General features: G+C 41.8%; 1 protein-coding gene across 1 annotated transcript in view; it reads left to right on the top strand.

Annotated features, from left to right (window-relative positions):
- Positions 1-24,130, top strand: part of LOC108246565 (adhesion G protein-coupled receptor A3) — a 160,467-nt gene that overhangs the window by 9,967 nt on the left and 126,370 nt on the right. The window contains exons 2-7 of the mRNA XM_017434185.2: positions 2,927-2,998; positions 13,699-13,770; positions 14,660-14,731; positions 15,302-15,373; positions 15,611-15,774; positions 21,345-21,558. Of these exons, the coding sequence (XP_017289674.1) occupies positions 2,927-2,998; positions 13,699-13,770; positions 14,660-14,731; positions 15,302-15,373; positions 15,611-15,774; positions 21,345-21,558 (666 nt within the window). The remainder of the gene's footprint in view (positions 1-2,926; positions 2,999-13,698; positions 13,771-14,659; positions 14,732-15,301; positions 15,374-15,610; positions 15,775-21,344; positions 21,559-24,130) is intronic.

Genomic DNA, 24,130 nt, shown 5'->3' with positions numbered 1-24,130 from the left:
TTTTTTTATCATTTATTTATTTTTTCGTCTGGTGTATAGTCTGTAAGACAAATTATACATTTATCCCATTTTTTTCTGTATTGCTTATACCATTGCTGATTTGACTACTGTTGTAAATAAATAGCTCTGGATTTGCGTTTCTGTTAAATTCATGGTTGCTATTATTTAAATTACAATAACTGAGTATTTGTGACATTGTATGATAAAGTACATGCACTATTGGGCTCGTCTTACCCACTAAAAAAATTTATTTCGTTAGTCCTCAGCATTGTTTATATAGCCCTGCGCCTTTAAGAATACTGTAGCAAGATGGCGACGCTTTCGCCGCATCTCGGCCCGAGCCTTTAAAGCGGCGCGTCATGTCTATACATACAAGTCATTGCCATAGACTCTCGTTAAAAGTTGCACATGCGCAGTAGCTCCTCTTCAACACAATAGATAGGACCGTTCAGGGCGCACCTCTGCAGCTGTGTTTACATTTCACCGCTCTCCCGCCGCCGGAGCGTGGGACTCCCGCCACGCGCTGACGTCACATCCGTCTGTCAGAAAGTTCGCCTGATTGAAAAGTCGAGACGCGGGTGAGCTGCCTTTTATTCAAAGACAGCAATAAGTTCATTACGTGACTAAGTTACATACAAAAGGCAATAAATAAGTTCATAGTTAATAATTAGTTTAAGAAAATTTATGCTAAAACCTGTTAGAATGTTTGGTTTTGAATTCTAATCGGAGTGAGACATCCGACCTTCATTATATTGTACGTTCAGAATACGTGACGTAGTGAGTGCTCTCACCATAAAACAAGCTTTGACATATTTTCTCCGGTAAAGTTTTAAAAAATAAGGAAGAAAACAGATCTTATAAACGCTAAATGTGCCCGGAAACCTCCATGTTTGTAAGTATTGGTGTTCAGGAAGCACTTATGCATTTATATGTACATTATAATGTTGCTTTTGTTATTTTAATTCATGTAAATACACTGGTGTGATACCTTATTATATGTTTTGGACCAAAACATATAATAAGGTATCACATAATAGACATATACCAAAACCTTTGGTTTATGTATCTTTTAGATTTATAGCCCCCCTGGAGAAAACTCCACCAGCCGCCACTGGAATTTAACATTATGAAAACACCAGTTTCACAGTATTATGTTGTTTAAACAAAGAGTAAAGTTATATTACATGATGTATTTACTTTTTTTTATTTTCTGTTTCAATGATGGTATTTCTGTAAAATACAATTGAATCATTTGTATTTATTTATGATTATTTTAATTTTGTTAAAGTGTGTCACCAGTGAGTCACTCTGTTTAACCTCAGCATCAAATATTTTATGCACTCATGACACTGAAACATTTAAATTGATCCGTTGTCATCCACTAATGATATTTAGAAGCTCCAGACTGAGAACATTAATCTAATATCAGCCTTTAATGACCTAAAACACCAGAGAGCGTCTCAACATAAGATTGGAGTAAATTGGCGGGCAACATGCATTTCTTCAAGCAATGCTAGGTCTTTAAATAATATTAGTTTTATTGAGTACATTGTGAATTTTCACCACAACATTTTCTGTAGGTACACTTCCACTCAGCACTTTGTCTGCTCAGCACAATGCATTGTGGGATTCCTCTGCTTATTCCCAGGGTTAGAAATTGAACAGACGTTGCCTGCAGCCATAATGAGCGCGCTGTTGTCACAGAGACGACCAGAGACACATCCCAATTACCCCCCTCTCTCTCTCTAAACCCGGCCAATTATTCCCTCAGCCCATCTTGTTACGAGACAACGGAGGAGGAGGGTGATGGAAGGATCTGACCTTGTGAAAATCTCTGAGTGTGTGTGAGTGTGTATGTGAAGGGGAGTGGGAGCGATCATTTACTGACAGGAGATACACAACATGCAAAGGAGTGCCCAAGGCGCGCACACACACACACACACACACACACCCCACCAACCCTGCAGTGGATGATTTAAGATCTGGATGAAACAATCAATATTTCAGCAGATAAAAAAACCCAAATCATCATCCAGTATGTTTGTAAAATGATGTGAATCTCAGCTGTAGAATAAGTGGGACGAACATCATCAGTCACGTCCTGTAGGCGGTGTTAGAATATGTGTGTATTTGTACACGTGTTTGAGGAGAAACTGGACAAAATTGATCAAATCTAGTATTTGTACTTCTGCAGGTATGATCTCTAATTAAAAAAATCACAGTGACTTTTTTATCTGATGCATTAAAACTCAACAAACAGATGTTTTCTGATAGCTGCCTGTTTTTCACCCAGCTGTGTTAAAGATTGTTTAAAAAAACTAAATCTTTTGTGTTTCAAAGCCCAGGGAGCTGAAAAGTGTGACAGGGTGTGTGTTTGTGTTTGTCTTTTATTTGTCTCAGACCAATGCATCATTCAGAGAAACATGTAGTTTATCATTTTAACATTCAGTCTGGCCACGTGTCCAAAACAAAACGGATCTTAGATGAAAATACAGCGATGGCTGCCACAGAAATAACACAAAGAAAGTCAGAGCGTCTCTCCTGAATATTAATTCATGGAGTAAACATCCCTGTGGGGTATTTCATTGGTTTGTTTGGTGATTCATTTGTTTCTGTGTGCCACAGATGACTGACATGTGTTGAATCAGCGGTTTGTCGAGCCTCAACGTTACACAGATATTTTGACACGGAGAAGTGGAGGATTGCTGCAGATCGGATCATTACCCGTCTTTAAAACAATATACGAGATAGAAACGTGGCCTGGGTGAATCATATACAGCCTTATCTGTTGTCAACATATCGACAGGTGGAGGATAAATAATTTATCAGCCCTTTGATTCTCTAGTTTTCTACTTTTAATATATATTTGCTATAAATTGTTCTGTTGGCTCACCTCACCTTCTCTCCTGTTTTCTCTTTTAAACAGAAACCTGAGCAACAACAAGATCTCTCTGCTGAGGAACGGCTCCTTCTACGGCCTGGCTGTCCTGGAGAAGCTGTGAGTTTTTAAATCAAACGCTCCTGAACACTTCTGTCCTGAAAGCTGTCATCACCGCAGCGGCTTGGTGCTTCGGGGTCAGTTTTTACCCTGCAGAGATCATGTCAGGCCTGCATGTGGCGCCGTTACAGTGCCACGAAAATACACCAGAAACAGGAAACAAGATGTGGAGCAGGCACAGAAACAGTCTCTGGGAAAGAAGCTGAAACAAGCAGAGCAGAGTCTGAAAGGAGAGAAACACAAGCTAACAGCTAACAGCTGCAGAACAATGCCTAAGAACTACAAGCAGGAGGACAGAAGCTAAGAGCTAAATGCAACAGAAAAGCAGCTAAAAGTAGCTACAGGCTAGCTAAACCCAAAACCTGTTCCTGTGAGGACCAGGCTTTTAACGGTTCTGTCCTCCGTGGAGTTCTGTTAACTGTCATCACCACAGCAGTTTAATGTTTCATCTGTTAAAAAGGCTCGGGCTTTTCCCCAGCGGGGGCCAGGGTTCTCATGTCTGACTTCAGCTGCAGAGTTAAAAAGTCTTAGAGAGATATAATTTACAGCGACGTATAAAAGACGGATGTGGCTGAAGATGGAGGAGATTTGACAGCATGACTGAGGAGCTTTGTCCACGCTGATGAATCTCGTAGCGTGTGCGATGTCCCAGAGGGTTGTATTCATGAAGCCTGATTATAAGCTCCATGATGGCCGGCCCCGGCTCCCTCCCCCCGAAGTCAGCGATTGATTGCTTTTACCTCCGTCTGGCCCGGCGATCACTGATTTCCTACCTGATGGTGACACTGACGTTGGCTACTGATGAGGAAATCAGCAGAGAGGCGAGCATCACACCGAACAGACAGCTGGATGTGTTACTGCCCGTTCAGTCACACACACACACACACACACACGCACACACACACACACACACACACACACACACTCACACACACACACGCGCGCACACACACACACGCACACACACACACTCACACACACACACACGCGCGCACACTCTCACACACACACACACTCACACACACTGATTCAGTGACTCCTGGCCCCCCGTCTCCCTCACTGTTTGACAGGTACCTTCAGCTTAGAGTTAAAGTCCTAACAGTCCTGGAGGGAATGCATATCACCCGCCAGTTTTAGACTCATCTTGTGTTGAGAATTGTTGGTGTTGGAGCCATTTTGGTCAGACCTAGAGATCTCATGCTCAGAGTAGCTGTTGGTCATGACTCTCAGCTACTACCACATTAAATCTGGAAAACTGATTGTAACCATTTTTTGTGTTTTTCAAGGTCTATGGCAGCCATTTTCAGATGTGTTGAAAAGTTATTCGTTGATGTACATCCAATGGTTACTCTTTGCAGGTTTTCCCCAGTGGTTCATGAGATGTTTTGTTAACACACACACACACACACAGACTCACACACACGCACACACACACACACACGCACACACACAGCCTAAAACATCATTCATTCACCTTTCAGCTGAGGGTGATGATAACTTCCATTGAGTAGCTCTGTCCCCATTTCCTGTCTTTTTGTTGTTGACCTACAGGATGATGTCACCCGTCTCTCCGGGTCTTATTAGTGCCATTAATTTTTTTTACTTTCACCCCCCTGCTCCTCTGGACGGATGATGAATGTGAGACTGTTAAAGGCCCTCAGCCAAAGGTTTGCTGTGGCTGCCTGCCCCCCCTCAGGACCGGCTCTGTCCGTTCACATGGCTCCATGTGAGTTATTGCAGGGATGTATCTCCTGCCAGCAGTTGATGCCAGGCCAGGTAGCCATGGTGAGTTAAAAGGGGCAGCCAGATGTTGCCTCGTTTGGCCCGTTTGGACCTGCTGACCAACTTTCTGCCTGAACGGCTGGTTGGATCTGAGGCTTGTGCTGGATCGGTTGCTGATTGACAAGCTTAATAAGGCATATGTGTGTCTTACACACTCCCACTGCAGCTGCAGTCCCAATTTATTTCTGCAAACATACCTTTTAAAGCAGCAGTGGAAATTTGGTAGATGTCTAGCGATGCTAAAAATAGCCTGCGAACTGAAATGTATCTGTGTTCTTGCAGTTTATTTATCCATCCATCCATTTCCTGCTGTTTATCTGTGGTCAGGTCGGGGAAATAACAGATTTAGGAGGGAACCCCAGGCCTCCCTTTCCCCAGAGACCCTCTCCAACTCCTCCTGGTGTATCCCATAATGTTCCAGACCAGAGATCTCACCCCCCAGCTTTCCCCACCTTGTTTATGACTGAATCTGCTGGAGCACACTTTAGAAAAGAAGCAGGCAGATTTTAACTATATTTTTAATCCTCTGTGTGGGTTTTAGTCCTGGATGTTGGCGGCTGTAGCCTCAGCTGTTTTCTGTCAGAGAGGAGTCCAAATACAGATCCAGGACTCTCTGTGACTATTCTGAGAAAAGATTGTCTTGGAGCATTGGTAGCTTCGAAGTTCACCAAGATTTAAAGTTCTTTTGGGAAAATTCAACTGTCCTACAACTTAAGAAATGAAAATCAGTATATTTTTGTTATATCTTTGTTGTTTTTTATCGATTTAACAAAAGCCAGATTTGGTTATAAGTGTTATCCTAATGTTTTTGTGTTTTGGCATTTTAATATTCTGGAGTGTTTTTCCCTGCAGCTTTCCAAGGCTAACCACTACATGTGCTCCTTTTAAACCCTTTATTAGTCTTATCATCCTGTCTGTCATCTTCATGTGTCCCTGTGGAATCGGTTTTCATGAGATTTCTCTCCGTGGACCAGACTGTGTCCTCTTAAACCAGGGCCCCTGTATGTTGGCCGATGGCCCGAATCTCCTCCACCCCCATATGGCTGCAGGCCCGTTATTATCAGCCAAACTGGATCCCATGGGAGCAAAGCAAAAACAAACTCATCACTGTTCTCTATTCAGGACAGCGGGTTGAGTTTTATCAAGGGTTCCCACCGACGGCCTCACTGTTAAAGAGCTACAGTCAGACTGGGACTGAGGTTTTAAAACTCCTGCGTTCCTCAAAGGAACTGATATCTGTCAGATCCTGGAGATGGGACAGCATGTTGTGGATGACTGTCAGCTATAAGGCAACATTAAAACTGACAGAATTAAATCAACTTCTGTGGCTCCTAATGTCAGTTGGCTGTGGCAGCCATGTTGAATTGGGTTGACTCCAAAGGTTGATCAGTTGTAAACGTTCATCCAGTGATTATTTCTGAGAGTTGAATTAATTTCTTTCCAGTGTTTCATCACACAAGGGCAGAAACAGAATCGTTTGTATTTTGGTGGTGGACAATAACAATCTGACACAGAAATTACTCATTTCTGTAAGACCAGTTAAAGAAAATATTCCATCTGCAGGATATTTTCTGCTGTTTGTTGTTTTTGAGTTTTATATTTTAATTCCAGTATATATGATCAAAGTCTTGTTCTTATCTTATCTTATCTCGTTCTTATGGTTTCATTTAACTGAAATGATATATATATATATATATATTTACGTCAGTTTGTTTGACCCAAAGCAGTTTTGTTTCCCAGAGACACTTTAAGGTAAACCGACTTTGACCCGGAGCAAAGACGGGATCAGAATTCAAAGTGGCGTCTGTGATTGCTCATTCTGAGACGGAGATGTCCAAGGTGTGACGAGGTGTCCTTTTCAAAGTTTTCTAACTTTGGTTGTTCGTTCTGACGAAGCGACATTTATTCAGCCCTCCTCCTGGAAGCGTCTCCCTCGGCGGTGATTGATGAGCGAGCGGCGAATCGCTGAAGGACACTTCCTCCGAGTGGTGGCGCATGAGAATGTACGGCGCTGGGGAGCGATTAGTCATGATGTAATCATGAACTAAAGTGACCCTGAGGTCATCATGAGTAGATGAGAGTAGATCAGAGGTCAATGCGTTGTTTGGTCAATAATTGTTAATTAAAGAAAGAAAAACTACAAGCCACATGCATTTTTGATTTGCTGCTCATTAAAAAATGCATTAAAACATTATGGTCTGGAGACCTGACAGCAGAAACATCACTGGAGTGAAATGATGTCACGCTAACCTTTCAGCTGGTCCTCTGCAGTTTATCCGTCCAGTCGCAGGTACTTTTGTCTTCTGTCACTCAGTGTGTCCTGAGTGCTGTAGGACGGATGGTTTTTTCCTCAAATCCCCCAGAGGTCAGAGGTCACACACCCAAACTCTCTGACTTCCATTGTATCTGAGCTCTGAGTTTTCTGGAAGTTAAGGCTGATTTTAACTTTTAATATCTCCTCCAAAACGTACGATAGAAACAGAAACATGCGTGACTATCAGAGCCGTGTGTTTGTTTGAGGCTTACTTTCTGCTCTGCACATCTGTAGTGCCTGTCTTATCAGGACTTATTAGGTGTGTGGTTACCATGGTGACCCTGATGATCCACTAGTTCTCGGTACTCATCTGCAGTTTATACATCAAAACGTTGGCAGTTTATTCGAAAAGGGAAAAAGAAGAAAGAGTTTCAGGCAGGAGCTGCAGAATTTATGTAGAAATGATCTAGTTGTGGTAATTTAACGCTTTTCATTGTCTCTTTAATTTTTTGGCCATTGCCATTGGCTGTTTTATTTGTTGTCCGTTTCTTTTTAAATCTAAACGAGTAAAAAGTAGGAAGAACCTTAAACGGATCAGAGCTCAGTGGTTTAATCCAGGAGATCATTGTTGGCTCACAGCTGAAGGGAAACACGGGTGTGTCTGATTCCCTGATCTTCCTCCTCCTCCTCCTCCTCCTGCTTGTTTCTTACAGTTAAATCAAGTCGCAGATGAAGCCTGTAATTCACGTCTAAGAAACAATAACAATATTCCTTCTGGGCCTGTTTCTTACTTCATTGAGTTGTGTTTTTTCTGAATCAGCAGCTCGTCATGAAGGTTTGCTTCTCGTCCTCCTTGACCTTTTTGTTTTGTTCTGATAAAAATATATCAACCTGATGGAAGCTGTAGCTCCAAAATAGGAACCTGTGGTGAAGCTGTTGACAGAATTCTCCACAGTTTAGACATTCTTACAGCTTTTTTCTTCGATGGTGTAAACGTGTTTTGACTGTGGGTTAAATGAGGATGAGGGCTGTTTTGTTCTTCACAATATTTACCAGGTTCTGGTCATAACTTGACTGCAGTCCAGCTGCATTTGAGAAAAGTTTAACCTAAATCCCATTTTCTACCATTTCCATTTGGCCCTTAATTTGACTTTTAAGGTGTAGTAGTTCAAATATTCCACTACAAAACGGGGCTCCCCCTCCAGAAGCTCATACTCGATCAGTTATTGATCATTTAGAGATTTAAAAACACTGAATGTGGGCAAAACATGTTTCTTCTTTCCCATCAGCTGGGTGTAAAATCTAAAACCAACAGAAGTCATGAGGTGATAAAAAGCACAACAAAAAAATCACAGCAGGTGTGTTTGAGTGCGTCACAGAGGAGGACAAACAACAAAGCAACAAATAAATGTTAGGCTAACCAATACGAGGAGTCATCCTGTGAGAAGAGAGTCTTAGAGAAGCTCTTCTACGTTTATGAACACATTAACTTCTTCATGACTGAATGATTCCATCATTACCTAAAATGAATACATTACATATGTATTACAAAGCAATAATGTTCTGCTGTTAAACTGTTTGAGGACTTTTTTGTGATTTATTTTATTCGTTTACAAACTAACTAAATAATATTCTCCTTTGTGGGGATGTCAGGTTTGATGCCAGATGTTGGATGACAGACAGAACTGCAGTGAGTTTTCAGAAACTAGATTTCTGTTTTAAAATGCTCATATTTAGCAGGAACAGTGTTTAACACAACACCATTTTAGCATGTTAATGTTTGCTAACTGCCACCAATCACATGTGAACATATCACATAAAACTGACAAAGTTCTGTTCCTTTTCTGGAACCTGGATCTCCGGGCTCAGACGGTTCCTCATCTTCCTGCTCCTCCTGTCAGAGTTTCTGCAGCAGCGTTAAAGGAGCTAAAATCCCAGAGGCATATCTGTGACAAAGGCAGCAAATCCCACCATTTAGCAGAATTAAACAGCTGAAACAATTAAGGACGCATCACAACTATTATTGTTTTCTGTTGATGAAACAATCATCCGACTGATCCGACTGTGCTGCTGTGTGTTTTATTCTTACTGAGTATTAGCTTTGTGCTTCAGGATGGACTCCATTATGTAGAGCTGCGCTGCTTTAGACACCAACGTCCCACTGAGAATATGATGAAGATATTTGCCATTTCATTAAGTGGGTATATAATCTGATACATCACGCAGCATCACTTTCCATTTGGACCAGTGCCCAAATGATGTAATTATCAAAGTGTTTCTGCTGTCTGTCACTGAAGGGTGTGTGTGTGTGTGTGTGTGAGTGCTTATAGATCTATAATGAGCAGATCAGTATGACTGTATATGTGCTAATCCACATCTGAAGCTGTAAGCCACCCCTCAGGTGAGAAACCTTAGTCCCCAGGCCTGTGTGTCATCACTAGCAGCCCCGTTAGTGATGAATATTGTAGTTCATGCAGTTCTTACTGATATTGCTCAAACTGATGTTGCATGAAGATCAGTCTTTAGATCAGATTAGACTTTATTGTCTCAACACAAATACACTTTGAGTACACATGCACTGGAATCGATTAGCTCCATAAAAGTAGAGACGATAGACATTTTAAAGGAAGCTGAAAAGAAAGAGTACACTTAAGAAATGAAGATTTGGACGAGTTTTGTAATAATTATTATTTGTTCTTGGTGTTGTTTTTAGACCTGGACATTTCAGCCAGTGTAGCCTCGGATGTTTTCTGTCAGGGGGGAGCTCCTGCAGGAGTCAGAATACGTCTCGAGCGCTCCAGAGGCAGGTTGGAGATGCCCACGATGCCTCTGTGACTACTCTGAGAGAAAGGTTGTCACTTCAGTTCTGAGCTTGAAGTGACAGAGCTGTGGGCCTCTGACTCACACCAGGATAATGTGAATCCCAGGAATGTTGTAAGACATTCTGGACACATTCAGGAGACCCCCCCCATGACAGCCTTTCGCCCACCAGCTGGTCGCAGGCCTACGAAATACGACAAGCCGCCTACGTTTGCCTGCACTCATGATGCTGTCACAGTCATGGCCGGAGCCCGTGGGCACGAGGCCAGCGTGAGTCCTGGTTCGAATCAATGACCCCCCAAACCCAGGATAACTTCCACCATGCATGCCTAAAACCTTCATGGACCTGTCACACTTATTCACACGTAACAGGGAGCTCACTGATTCCTTAAAACTGGCATGAAGAGCGTTCCTGTTCTGGCTGATTTTCTATGCTGTTGCAGGGTCATCACCCAGCGTGAGGATCAAAACGAGGAGTTAAAGGTGATGATGAACGAAGAAAGGCTCGCACATTCTTCAGCACAGGGCTGGTTTATTAGCAACGTTTTGATCCAGCAGTTTGCCAAAAGCAAAGATGCTCTCCTAATGAGGCAACAAGCACCAGGTGGGATGAAGGGTTGATCAACTTCCAAATTACCAGACAAGAAAACATCATTAGTCACAAAGATCTATCACTTCTCACCGCCGGAGTGGGAAAATGCACCAAAAATGAGTAAAGATAGATACATAAGTTTTCATACAGTCTGAATTCATGTAAACAGATTATTAAACTTGTAAAAACAGCACAACTAACAATAATAAGTAGAATAATTATTGCTGTTTGACATAATATGTAGGAGGTCTGGTTTTAGGTGTTTACTGAGTTTTGGCATCCATTGTTCAGGATATGTACTCTAGTTATTTCCCTGTTTACTCGAGTCTCCCCTGAACTCCGGAGAGGCCTCCTGGTTTGAACCCCCCCGGTTCAGACGGAGGGAGAACCCCCCCGTTAGTGTCAGACGGTGACCAGGCTGCTGCAGGGTTGGATCCACAGTTTGAAGGATTTGAGCAGCACTTCAGCAGCTTTTCAAACATTAACCACAGACGGTCTGCTACTGCTGCTTTAACCTGCATGACTTGGGGGTGGGGTGGGGGGGTTATTGTTTAAACATTTGTCTCATTTGAGCCCCTCCAGCTGGATCTCCAGCAGAAATGTACCACAAGACTCCACAAGGTGCTTATCATCTGTTAGTGTGTCACATGTGGAAATGCTTCAGGAGCCTGTTGTTTCCTGAAGCCGAGGAGAAAATTTTATTTGAGACATCTTTAAAGTCTAATTTACTTTAATTATATTTGGAATATTGTAGCTAAAAGACTTTTTCTGATTAGTTCTGGTTTGCAGGTTGAATATGTTGCTGCTGTGCAGATTAAAGGCTCATTTATCTGTTTCACATTCAAAGCCTGTTTATTTGCTGGATTTTATTTGAGAGTTAATGGATGGGAGTTTGGGTCCATCTACTTTATTGTTACCTGTTTGCTGCTAGTGTTTATTGTTGCCATCATGTGTGGTTGGTTCAGGGCCCCTGCAGATTGGTCCACTTTATTCATAAAGCAGCTAATTATGGTGCACAAAGTTGAACACAAATACAATTATAAACTAAAACTACTATATTTTGAAAGAATGCATATCACCTGTCACCTTGTGAACAAAAAGTTTACAAAATAAAAACAAATCTTCCACAATCATTCAACGCTCCGAGTATTTATTAGAGATGACAGTCAGCTGCCATCACACCAAACTTAGGCCTAATATCTGTAAAATAAATTAAACATTCTTAAAGGCTCCTTTAAAGACCTTTAGGGACAGCAGACAACAATTAAAATCAATTATTATCAAAAATAAGCAACAGGATGTGTTTTCAGAACAGCTTTGAAGGTACTGAGAGAATCAGTAGTTTGGAGGAGAGGGGCTCAAAGGGTGAAGCTCAGGGTGGTCAGTTAGCTGCGGCAGCCATTTTTAATTGTGTCAGTTGCAGCCGTACAACCGATGATTATTTCCTGAAAGTGTCATTAAAATCCGTTCTGTGGGTCTTGAGATATTTTGATCACAAACAAACACACACATGTTGGGCATAAATCTTTATTTGTTGCTGTTTATAGTGTTGATGCTCAGGTTTATTATATGAGACTTTAAAAACTTTCTCACTCAATAAACCTGTAAAGCATGTGAGTAACCGCGGTTCTCAGTGTATATTCTGGATACTTCCAGAATAATGTCAGACCCAAATATATTTCCAGGATCTCATTCAAAGAAATAAATTTACTCGTTACCTTGATGGCCTCCATCTTATCCTCCTAACACCCGTACAGCTGTGCAGAATCACTGATCCGTGACCTCTGGCTCGGTTCTGAACACTCAGCAGTTTCACGATGTTGCTGCAGGCTCAGCCACGCTGCCTGTTCTTTATCTCCTTCCTCATCAAAGAGGATTGTGGGTAAGAGCAAAGATGGAAGCCGCTGCCTGACCTACCGGGACCAGGAGTTTAGTTTCTCAGGAGTGCACCTTCCATCTTCGTTCCTGAATGAATCCGGGAGACGGAGGTCTGATTTTAAAGATATCAGCAGGCGTGAAGTGTTACTCACTCAGGTAAAGAAGCACTTCAGATCAGTATCACCAACCACTGAAAGGCAAAAGGCAAGCAATAATGGTTCAGCCTTTATCTGTGTGTTCGTGTGTCTGTCTGTTAGCAAAATATCTCAAACTGCTGGACACATTTTAATAAAACTCGGAAAGTACATCAACAAATAATTAGTTTTGGGAGGACTAAACTAGTTATAACTCAGTCAGTTTTACAGATACGGAGCTAGAACTTGGTGTGGTAGTAGCTGAGAGTCATCCAGACACACTCTGAGTGTGACGCCTCCCGATGTTGCATGAAATTCAGCACAACGTTCATTTCAAGGCTTCTTTCAATGAGTTTAGTTTGAACATTTCTTTACTTTTTATTACAAAAAGAAGTCACAATTTTTACTGGAAAAAGATTAGTTTCATTAGCACCCTTCCAGTTCCTTCAGAGATTTAAGCCTGATAAATGTCAGTATTTAGGTTTGATGTTGCTCAGGTTTTTAAATAATGACACGTCTTCTCCTCGTTACTCAGAGCATAACGGGCAGCCTGAAAGGAAACCAGGGACACAATTTCAGGAAGTTTTTCTTGGCCTGCAAAGAAAACCAGAGAGCAGATTTTTTTTAGATCCATTTTAGTTCTTTTAGGAACCTGTGGAGAAAGAGCGTCTGGCTGCAGACACCACATGACTGGATGTGGTCTGGGTCTTCAGCCGGCAGGAAATGCTTTTTACAGTCCAGCTAACAGGTGCACGCTAACTCCCTGAACAACGACAATCAGTGGAATGAAACAGAAGCAAAGGGAAAATCTGTTTCTGGAGACTTAAAATCTCCATCCATCTCACTCCTTCTTCAGAGTGGGGGTTGGGTGGGGGTCCCAGTTCACTGCAGGACCAACATCTGCAGTTTAAAAATGCTAATGCAGCATTTTTTTTATTTTTTGTGGGAGAAAACCCACATGTGCACAGGGAGAACACAGACTCTGCAGGGGAAGACCATCTCTAAGACTCAAACATGTGACAGTGCTAACCACTGGTCAACCGTGCAGCCATTGACCCCCCGATCCAAACTGCAGATCAGACATGATGCTAACTGGATGCTAACTCAATCATATTTTCATTAAATCACATTTTACTGGTGGATTGTTTCTGCAAATCAATCTAAAACCTTTTTCTGAGCATCCATCGGACTGAAAGAAGACTACAGCATGAATGTTTTTCTGTGTGTTTCTGTTTCTCAGGGACCTGAAGAATAATTTAATAAGCACGGTGGAGCCCGGAGCCTTCCGGGGTCTTCTGGCCTTGAGGAGACTGTAAGTATGACGGCTCTGCAAGGAATACAGACAAATATACGAAGACACAGAAATCACTGAAAACAGCAGATTTTCTCATCATTCTGAGTGGAGAAGTGAGTCGAGGTCCAGCAGCTGCAGCCCAGTGAAATAATACCTCCAACCAGCTGCTGTTTCAGTGAATCCATCCTCCTCTTGTTGCTTTGAACCAGTCGACTCACAGACTGCAGAAATAGACCATCACACACACTGGTAGCCATGCTAAAAACTATAAAACTGTTTTAAAGGATCTTTCTGGCAGGAAGTGAGCTTATTTCTTTTAATTATAACTGGAGATAAGTGTTTCTTTTAACTCCTGGAAGATCTTTCTAAAGTTTTTCCACAAAGCTCTTGGAAAAGTTAAATGAATCAGTAAAGTTGACTCTTCATGTAGTCCGGTGCTGCTCCTGATGATAGATGATCCTTTTTTCAACATAAAAGTCAGATGATTGCAGGCCGATGGTTGGAGGCTCTGGACTGGCAGGGATGCAAACAGTGAGTTAACCGTATTGATTCTGGACGCGTGTCTGCAGGCCTTAGGGAGAAGCAGAAGGCTAATTTAAGTGCTCCCCAACTGATGATTATTCGAGAGCTCTGCTTATTTTCCCACAGCTGCTGCAGCCAAGCGGCTCTTTAATTACAGTGTGTGTGGGCACAACGGAGCCCCGCTCCAAGAAAACGTGTTTGTGTTTAAAGGGAAACGTTGTCATGTGAAGAATAACATTTTCAGAAAGGTCAGGACAGATTTTTTTAAATGTGTCATAGATGAGAGAGAAAAGCAGCTGCTGTAGTTTGTCTGCAGGCAGACTCTTCTGTCCACGGCATCATTTCGCTGAGCTGTGCTTGTCTTTCTCTGTTTTCGTCGATACAGGGATCTGTCCAACAACAGGATTGGCTGTCTTTCACCTGAAATGTTTCTTGATTTGATCAGCCTGACAAAACTGTGAGTCGTCCAGTGATTGGAAAAAGTTTCACCCTTTTCTGTAGGATTTGGGCCTCATCTACAGGTCTTTGGATGTTTCTTAAAACTCAGTCTTTCAGCTGGGTTTGCTCATCCAAATGGAGTTTTAGGTGAGAAAAACAGAGAAAAATACTTTCCAGAGTAGAGATAAAATAAACAAGTAAGAAATAATTATAAAAGGTATCAAAGAAAAAAGGAGTTCTGAGAGAATGTTTTTTCAAGCTAAGCTCTGAAATAGAAACACGCTGGAATGGCCAACCACAGCGGCTCGGAGCGATACACGAAGCTCCTAGCAAGATGGCCGCCACAGATTTCGCCTAACTCCAGCAGCGGTCCTTTCAGTGAAGCTCCGTTTCTGCTGTTACTGTGGATGATGTGCACAGATGTCTTCATAAAAACAGTTTTAATTCTCCAGAGAAGTGTAGACGAGGCCTAATTCCTATTTATTCCTTAGATGATGTTTATTGTGTTGTTGCTTTATTTCTCTACAACAATCACAGCAGCAGGATGTTCCTGTGACCTGATCTCTTCCTGTTTCTGTTCCTCAAACAGGAATTTATCTGGGAACATCTTCTCCACTCTGACAGCGAGACTCTTCGCTCACCTGTTGGCTCTCAAAGTCCTGTAAGGGAAAAACAATCACTGCTTTTTATTTATATATATATAAGTCAGTTTGCTGCAGGTGTTGCAGAAAAAAGCAGGAATGTCAATAATCAGATTGGTTGTAATTCTTTCATGTAGATGACCACATGCAACAAATAAATGAAAGTAAATCAGCTTTATTGGTTGTACTAACGTGTGTCAGAAACCCTGTGGCTGAACAAAGAAAGCAACAGTTAAAGTGTGCGCTCCCGTCCCCAGGCACTTTGGTTCGGAGACGCTGTTCTGTGACTGTCAGCTGAGGTGGCTGCTCCTTTGGGCTCAGCAGAACTCCGTGAGGATTGGAAATGAAACCGTCTGTGTTTACCCGACCCGCCTCCACGGCCTGGAGTTCCACAAACTGCGCGAGCAGCAGCTCACGTGTGGTGAGAACTTTATTCCTCCAACTGTGAAAGGATCACAGAGGTACGCTGTTTGATTTAGCATTTTACTATGTGATAATTGAAAGAAAACCTTTCTACCCTTACTTTGAGGCCCTTTTTATTCAGCACTAATCGTCTGTTTCTGTCACAGTTTCTGATTGTCTTTTCGATTGTGGCTCAATCTGGAGTCATTTGCTTTGACCTTTGGAAGCAGAACATCCTGCAATGAAGACAAATCCTGTGTCTGAACTGGCATTTTCAGATGGTTGACAGCTTTTACATAATTACAGATTAGGTTTGAGGATATTTGGAGATGTTAGCACTGAAGTTTAGCCATCTCCCTCCACAGACTTTACACTTCATGCATCAAAATGTCGGCCATTTTGTCAGCAGAAGGAAGTCCCAAATCTACTTTTTACTCGTGTTCAGTTTAGAAAAGCTAAATGCATTTTTTGTCAGATTATATTACTGAAAACCCAGAAGCTGCTTGTGTTCCTGGCTGCGGTCCGAAGGGGAAACACTCATCGCTCTTCAGTAAAACTGAACAAAACTATTTTGGAAGCTGTTGTCTTAGATTTATTACATCTAAAACTCTGTCAAAAATATATTTCAGATTCTTTTACTGAGTAGAAAAGGTTATACCTGCTTTGTCATTGAGCTGACATGACTTGTAGCGTTTAAAAAATATCAAATAAACTTGTTGAGAAAGTAAAAATAAAGCTGGGTTTTAATGTTTAAACTTGAGGTTTATTTTATAGTTTATTTGCATTTGAAGCTTTAAATAAGATGTTTTGGGCCTGGAGGCCACATAATAGTTTATTTAAAAAGACAGATTCACTTGAAAATGACTAAAATGTTGAATATTAGAGGTTGTCATGAAACAGTTGAGTTCTGCTGTGTTTTCAGATGTTTAACACGATGAAGAAATGATTATTTTCTGATCGCAGGTTTGTCTCCCCTCCTGCTGGAAAACTGTTAAAATGCTTAATATACGACAGTAATTTGCTGTAAAATAAGAGAACCCCAGGTGAAATATCTTTTTGTTTTTTTACTCAAGCCTCTTTTTAGTGCACAGAATGAGACGTAAGTTCAAATAATCAGATAAACTCAAATATTGTTTGTCAGATTGACTGTCTGCTCTGCTCTCATTGGTTGATGAATACATTTATAGCGTTTAACAAACCTGAATCATTTCCTCCCCCATCCAAGGGTTGTGGCTGGTTATAGATAGATTATGCTTTTAAAATCTATGGACAGATTTGTATTAAAATGTTGCCAAATATGAGGCACTGCCCAACAAAACGGCCTCTTCCTGTTGCTGCTGATGCAGGTTGTATTAAGCCTGGAGAGGCATCTCATGCATTCTTCTTCTGAAGAATCTGAGGAGCCATGCTGTAAACTCTTGTCCTTATCTTTCTGGTTATCAGCACAAAAGAACCATGCAGAGAGAAAGAAAATTGCATTGTGAGTATTTTGGATTCATAGAACCATATATGAAATATTAGGAAAGATAAGATGCACTGATGTATGGAGTCTGTCTGCAGACTTAGTTTTGTGTTAAGTACAATAAAAGGGTTTGCCTTTGCTGTTAGAAACAATAATTCTTTTATCAGATTGGGTGTGTGGCTGCAGTCCACGGGGGAATGTGAAAGAATTACATCTGGATCCGGCAGCACACATGGAAAACAACTGGCTGCTTGTGTGTTTTACATGAAGATGCACCGTGTGTGTGAAGTGACACAGCTTGCAGGAACTAATTAGGAGAAAACTGGTTCTGTTGGGCTCCGAGTACATGTCCCCCCCCTCCAGTTTGTGGTTTTGTATCCGAAGACGGTGCCACCAGATGATGTCGTAACTGCAGACGTTCTGATTCCTTTAAATCCTAACTGGAGGCTCTTTTTTTGTAAGGTAAAACAATCCAACACAGTTGGAGGCTTACTCTGCACAGAAATTCAAGAGAGAAGTCCAGAGGCAGCCGAGGAGCAGTCATTATAGGATTGTAGTGGTAACATTACGGGCTTCCATCCAACACAACACTCTACAAACTCAGTAACAAGCTGTTTTCAGATGGACGTACAGGAAGCTGAATATCTGAGGAGGTTTTTATTTTGGATATTTATAATGAAACTTTTGACTCTTGAAACAATGGGATTGTAGATGTCTGAAATGTCAGTTGTTCCAAGTTTCTACTCTTTCCAGATATCCACAGTTTTTATTTTAAACAGGAAACACAAACCTACGGAAATCTGCAGCCGAAAACTAGAGAAGTGACAAACGGCATTCTGAATATCTGAAGTGTTTTCTCCAAGTAGAACAGAATATATGGAATATATGGTTTGAAGAACCTCGTCAGGTTGGCAGGAGAGAGAGCCGAACCCAGACTCCTCTTCAGACAAGAACTGATTTATTAAAATAAAAGATAACTAAAAACAAAGGCTGACGTGGCAGCAAAACCAAACATAACAAAATCCTAACAGGAGCAAGACATGAACCCAACCAGACACTGAACCAGCAGTGGAGGAAATGACCAGGTTTTAAAACAGAGGGTCATTAGGGCAATTGGGCACAGGTGAGTGATTACAACTAGGACCAGGTAAAGATGGGCGTGGCAGGAAGACGAGATAAACTGAGGAGATGTGAATGATGACAGGAAACAAAGACACAAATAAACCCAAACTTAAACATGAAGAATAACAAACCTGGCCCAACTATTATATGTTCAATTAGCTTGCCTTACATGACTAACCTGCTCATGTCTTTGCTTTCTCCCATTCTCTGTGTTTCTATTCAAATATTCAACAATCTGCTCCCATCACATATTGTTGTGTTTTCCTTCTCACAAGGTGAAATAAATCTGCAATGATAACATAAAAAGTGGCCTGTTAGACCTACGTTTTTAATCAGTTTCACTTTCAAAGCATTATAAAGTTGTTTATCAAGCACAACGTCAGCTGATAGCTCTCCAACTCACACAGGTAAAATGTTGTAATTTAGGCTTTACTTAAAGGCGTTCTGTCAAAAAGAAACTATTAGAAGCAGAATATTTTCCCCACTTTTCTCTTTCTCGTCTGTCTGCTGGAGCAGCTCCCACCAGGTGAACACACAGCCAGGTGTTCACACATTTCAACACCTTTTGGCTTTTATAGTGAAGTTAAAAGTTAGTAGAAAAGGCACACAATTTATCAATAAAAGGTCCCCACAAGGATAGGAGGGCCTACTTACACATGCAGCCTGAGAGGAAACTATTGTGGCTGTTTTCTGCATGAAGTAGATCCAGTTGGTCCTAAAAAACCTTCCAGGTGACAGCTGGGGCTTTCAGATCTTTAACAGTTCAGGTTTGATTGTTGTCATTTTCACATGGCTGCAGATTGGAAATCAGTGCTCAGCAACCAGAATCCTGTTCAGGTTGTAGAAATATTACCTTCTTCTTATCCAATAAAATGATCAGACACAACATAAGTATCTCTCAACAGAACTCGCATACCGTGGAAAATCTTCATTTGTCTTGACTGTTATTTTGCCCGTGGTTGTTGAGAAGATGCATCTGATGAGTAAAACACGATGCAGGTCAGGTGCTGGTTGCAAATGAGCGGGAACGTCGAAACGTTCTGCTTCCTGACAGGATCAGGTGTTTCCTGTGTGGAGTTCAGAAACATCTGTTCAACTCATCGACTGCCTTCTGATTCTGTCAGCAGATTGATGTGAAGCTCCGAGCGAACACGATGTGTTTTACTCTGCTTTCTGCAGCAGCTTTTAGAGAAAATGATGACACCGGACTGCAACGGCACATCCTGGAGATAATGTCATTAGAATAAATTTCACTTGGAGATCTGTGATTTTTAACTCTGTGGTTCTCCCTTGATTTAATTATTTGAAATTATAAAGAAATATTTAACAGCCTGTCATGTGGGTGTTTGAAATGTAGTCACGTACCTCTTTTTAAAAAGTGGCTTTCAGATCGTAATCACTGGGAGAAAATATACATATATATTTTAGGAAAAAAGCTGAGGAATTTCATCCTGAAAATTAGAATATATATTTGTTTTATTCCCCCCAGAAGATCTGTGATATGGCACCAAGAAAAAGACTGTTTGAGAATACAGGAGATGTAACAACAAAGAAAATGGATCCTTCAACAACAGTTTCAACCATATTATACATGAACGTTAAAAAAGGCTCTAAATAATAAAACATCCAAATCCTAAAAGCCAAGAAATATGAAACCCAGATGATAAAATTAGTATTTGATTAATCAGAGTTGAAATAAACTCCTGTTCAAACTGATTCACTTCAGCAGAAACCTTTCATGTATTTTTTTGGCAGTAAAAACTCTGAGGCTGTCATGAATCACAATAAGGACACAGGCCCAAGTTAAGGCAAATTTTCACAAACTTCATGCAGTTTTAGAAACTATTTGATTTATTTAGAGACCTATTTAAATATAATTGAAAGTTGACAGGTAGTCTAAATTGATTTAATATTGACTGACCTTAAAAAGACACTGTCGCTTTCTGGAAGGTTTGGAAACAAGATGAACTAAAGATTCTTGGACTTTTAGTGGAGCTTAAAGTCTCCTTCAAACTCGACGGTGACCCCACCACAGAATGAAAAATCTACCAGAACATGGATGATATTTCAGGGTCTTTAGGAGTGAATTATAAACACAGTTGGCTCATCATTGCATGCTGTAGAACGTGATAGGTCCTTGATGGTTTTGAGCAAAACTTCTGTACGGGGCTTTGTCTTTGCAGTGGCAGAGTATTCATGTTACAGGGCCCTCACACACCAGTGTGGCTTGGTTGTCAGAGTATAAAGCAGGACTGACAACTCTAAACTTGTGCCTGGATTACACCAAACTACATCCTGCCGTGGTCTGAGGGATGCCACACTGGCTGCACAGAGCATGGTGAGGGCACAGAGGGGTCTAAAACTGCCGCACCGTATGATTACCTCCACACTGAAAGAAGTTTTCCAGATTTGCAGCAAACAGCCACTCTGACAGGTCATGTAGGTCGTGGAGAGCGTAGGGGGGTTGGCACCCGGTGTGATCGGGGCCTCTGCAGTTCCGATGTGTTCTCAGGAAGTCTTTTCAGTGTTTTTGCATAAAACTCAACACCGTCTTTTAACTTCATAAGCGTGATAAGGACTTTTTTGTGATACTGTAGGTGAGTAATCCTGTCTCTGGTGTTGCTTGAAGCTTCTAATGGTACCAGACAGTTTTTGGAGCCTAAAGAATAAAGGAAGCACTGGAGGCTGCATCCCTTTATCAGCTCAGGAGCAGCAACAGCATGTAGGAATGACGAGGGAGCACAGTGACCTTGGCTGTGAGCGCAGTTATGCATTTTCAGGGTATGCATGAGTTTGTGTGGAAGGAGTACACGACTCGCTGGTGAACGGGTTTAATGTTATTCTGATTTCAAATCATCTATTTATAGTTTATACAGAACTGGCTTTGTTGGACTCTTTCAGAAATTATTGAAGAACCTCGTAATTTCTCTGCTTTCCTGCTTCAGTAAAGCAGGACGGGAGGGGTCACGATCCGACCTCAGGTTTCTCTGCCTCTCGCCCTGCAGATGGTCCTCTGGAGATGCCCCTCTTCCAGCTCATCCCCTCCCAGAGACAGCTTGTTTTTCGTGGTGACCGGCTCCCGCTGCAGTGCACCGCCTCCTACATCGACTCGTCAGTAGAGCTGCAATGGCGTCACGACGGGCAGCCTGTGAGCACGCAGGAGGACTGGGGCATCTACGTGGAGGAGAGCCTTCTTCATGACTGCTGCCTGCTCTCCAGGTACCCTCAGAGAGCTCCTCATTGTTTCTGAACCTACAGTCAGTTTAGCTGAGGACAATATAAAGCCAAAGGGTTAGTCTTTCTTTGTCCTAATAACTTTTAAATTCAATATTTCTAAGAAGCTGAAAATATTAAAAGGGCAAATCAAATCTAAACTTAGCAAAATGCTACGAAATAGCAGTGAAATTCTAGCTAAAAGCTAAAAGAAGTGCAGTAGCTAAAATGATCCTGTTAGCTTAAAGCAGCAAAAAGCTTTGAATTCTGATTTCACACTAATATCAAATATCTATATATATGTTTGTTTTTATTGGTTCTGGAATGGGAGCAACTTACTGAAAGAGTAAAGAAACAAACTCAAACTCAGTGTCAGTCCGGTAAAACACCACCGGTGGTATCAGTCATTTTACAAATTGGATCGATCTGCTCACCACTCCTGTCAAAGAAAACATCAATATCTTTTGTCTTCATGCAGTAGTTTTTAATTTATTTATTGTCTCATTTTCATCTGTAAAAAAGGTTGAAAACATTTAGTCAGAGGGGAGACGAGGCGGGGGGAGTGAGCTCAGTGCTGATTAGCTGATGAATAATGACACACACACTTTTCTAAGGATGTTAGGAAGCAGATACAGTAGAATGTCTGGCTGTATAAACTGGAAGGTCTACATGTCTACCCACACAAACTCACACTCTGGTTTTCTATCTCGGGCTCACCGTGGATCTGTGATTTACCTTTTGTTATTGGTGCCCTTGATAAGGATCTGTAAGGACGAGACAAAATTGGCTTGGCAGTGCTCCAGCACCTCGGTGCAATCTCCAGCTCATCTCCAGAGATTGGCCGTCCAGCCGCCACTTAAGTGCTGCCGGAGCCCGAGCTGATCACACGCTAAGAGGAACAGATGCTGAGTCATAATTGCAGTGATAAAGCAGCCGACAACACCAGCGTTTGGGCCTTTTTTATCGAGCTTCTATCCTCTTCCTGCCTTTGTTTTCGGAGGGCTTTTTGGCACGTGCGTGCGTGTGCGTCTGTATTTAAGGTAATTTTGTGGCAACAGGACTGGGATGCAGGAGCACATTACTGTAAATGAGTTTAACTGCTCTCTCCTCTGACTCAGTGCTGCCTGACATAAATATTGATGGAAAGCAAACAGAAATATGTCTTTCTGTGTCACCAAGGCCTGAATGTTGGCTACGCTTCAGCTGTGTGTCTGAAGGCTGTTCCTGGGATCTGATGCCCCTCCCCCCCGTGTTCCTCCAGCTTCTTTCTTCTTGATGTTACAGTCACTTTGGACCGTTGCATCTGTCACCGCTGTGGTTTGTCCACCACCACAGCGTCTGGTTGTTTAGCCATTATGGCAATATGGACTAAAAAATGTATCACAAAATCTTCTGATATTTATTGCAATAACGATTACTGCAGAAAACAAACAAACAAACATCACTGCATGAACTCCAGAGCCTAACAAACACTAATATGACTCTAAAAACCCAACATGAATAAATGAACTGCCGCTGGTATCATGATGTTAACAGAAGTGAGATTTCCTGACAGCTCAGGTTTCAGGCCTGGACCTGTTGAGCCATTTCCCTCCATCCTCCTGATCAAACTGGATATTCTGTCCTTTCAGTGTCCTCGTACATTTCTTTACACACAAGTTTACACAAACACACATTCTCCTTCTGCAGGTGGAACTAATTTGGGTCATGTTTCTTTTGGCACCTTGTCCCTCTCCTGAAAGAAAACCTGCAAAGCTCAGACTTTATTTCCATAATTGATGAACGTAAAACAAAGCCGGGTCCAACAAAAACACTCTGCTTAACTTTATCTGTTTCTCTCTGAAACTGGAGCGCTGACAGAGCTGCTCTGTGACTTCACTCATCATGCAACAGTTCATGTAAAAAGCACAGAAATCAATAAAAATGGACTCGTTTGTGAGTATTGATGCACCACAGGCTGTCGATGGCTTTTAGCCCACAGTGGACGATGTATTAGTTATCATGGTTCACCTTGAATAGCTGTCTGGTGAATCAGTCAGCCTTGCCCTGCGTGGCTCATCGGGGGGGCTGAACACACAGGATTTAAGCCCCTGTCTGGATTTGTTGCACAGAGTTGCAGCAGAGAAGCCAAAGCCTCAGCTGAGTGACCTCTTTGAAGGTGAACCCAAAATGTTCAGCGGCTGTTTTCTCAACTAAATTCTGCTTCGTCCACTTTTAGGTTCTGTTTCAGACAGCCAGCCACGACGAGATCTTTAAATATCATCATTACCTCCACCGAGGAGGTTACCTTTCAGTCATGTCTGGCGGTTAGCAACATCACTTAAAAACTAATAGTTAGACTTTGATGACATTTTCAGGAAATGTTGGAGTTGTTACAAAAAACAAGTGAATACATTTAGTTGCTGATCAGAATCCTACAATGTTTTAATGACCCTATGGGCTTGGTGGAGGTTTGTGCTCTCAGAGTGCTTCTGGTTGTTTTGTATTTTCTGGTTTTTGGTCTCCTCCCTTCAGTTTCCGTTATCCGAACTCGTGCTGAGTCATGGTGTAGATCTGGACTCGTGCTGAGTCACGGTGC

This window comes from Kryptolebias marmoratus, linkage group LG22 (genome assembly GCF_001649575.2).
Source record: "Kryptolebias marmoratus isolate JLee-2015 linkage group LG22, ASM164957v2, whole genome shotgun sequence".
In the NCBI taxonomy this organism is placed as follows: Eukaryota; Metazoa; Chordata; class Actinopteri; order Cyprinodontiformes; family Rivulidae; genus Kryptolebias; species Kryptolebias marmoratus.
Note: the sequence above shows the minus strand (reverse complement) of the source record. Positions and strands in the feature narration are given on the sequence as shown.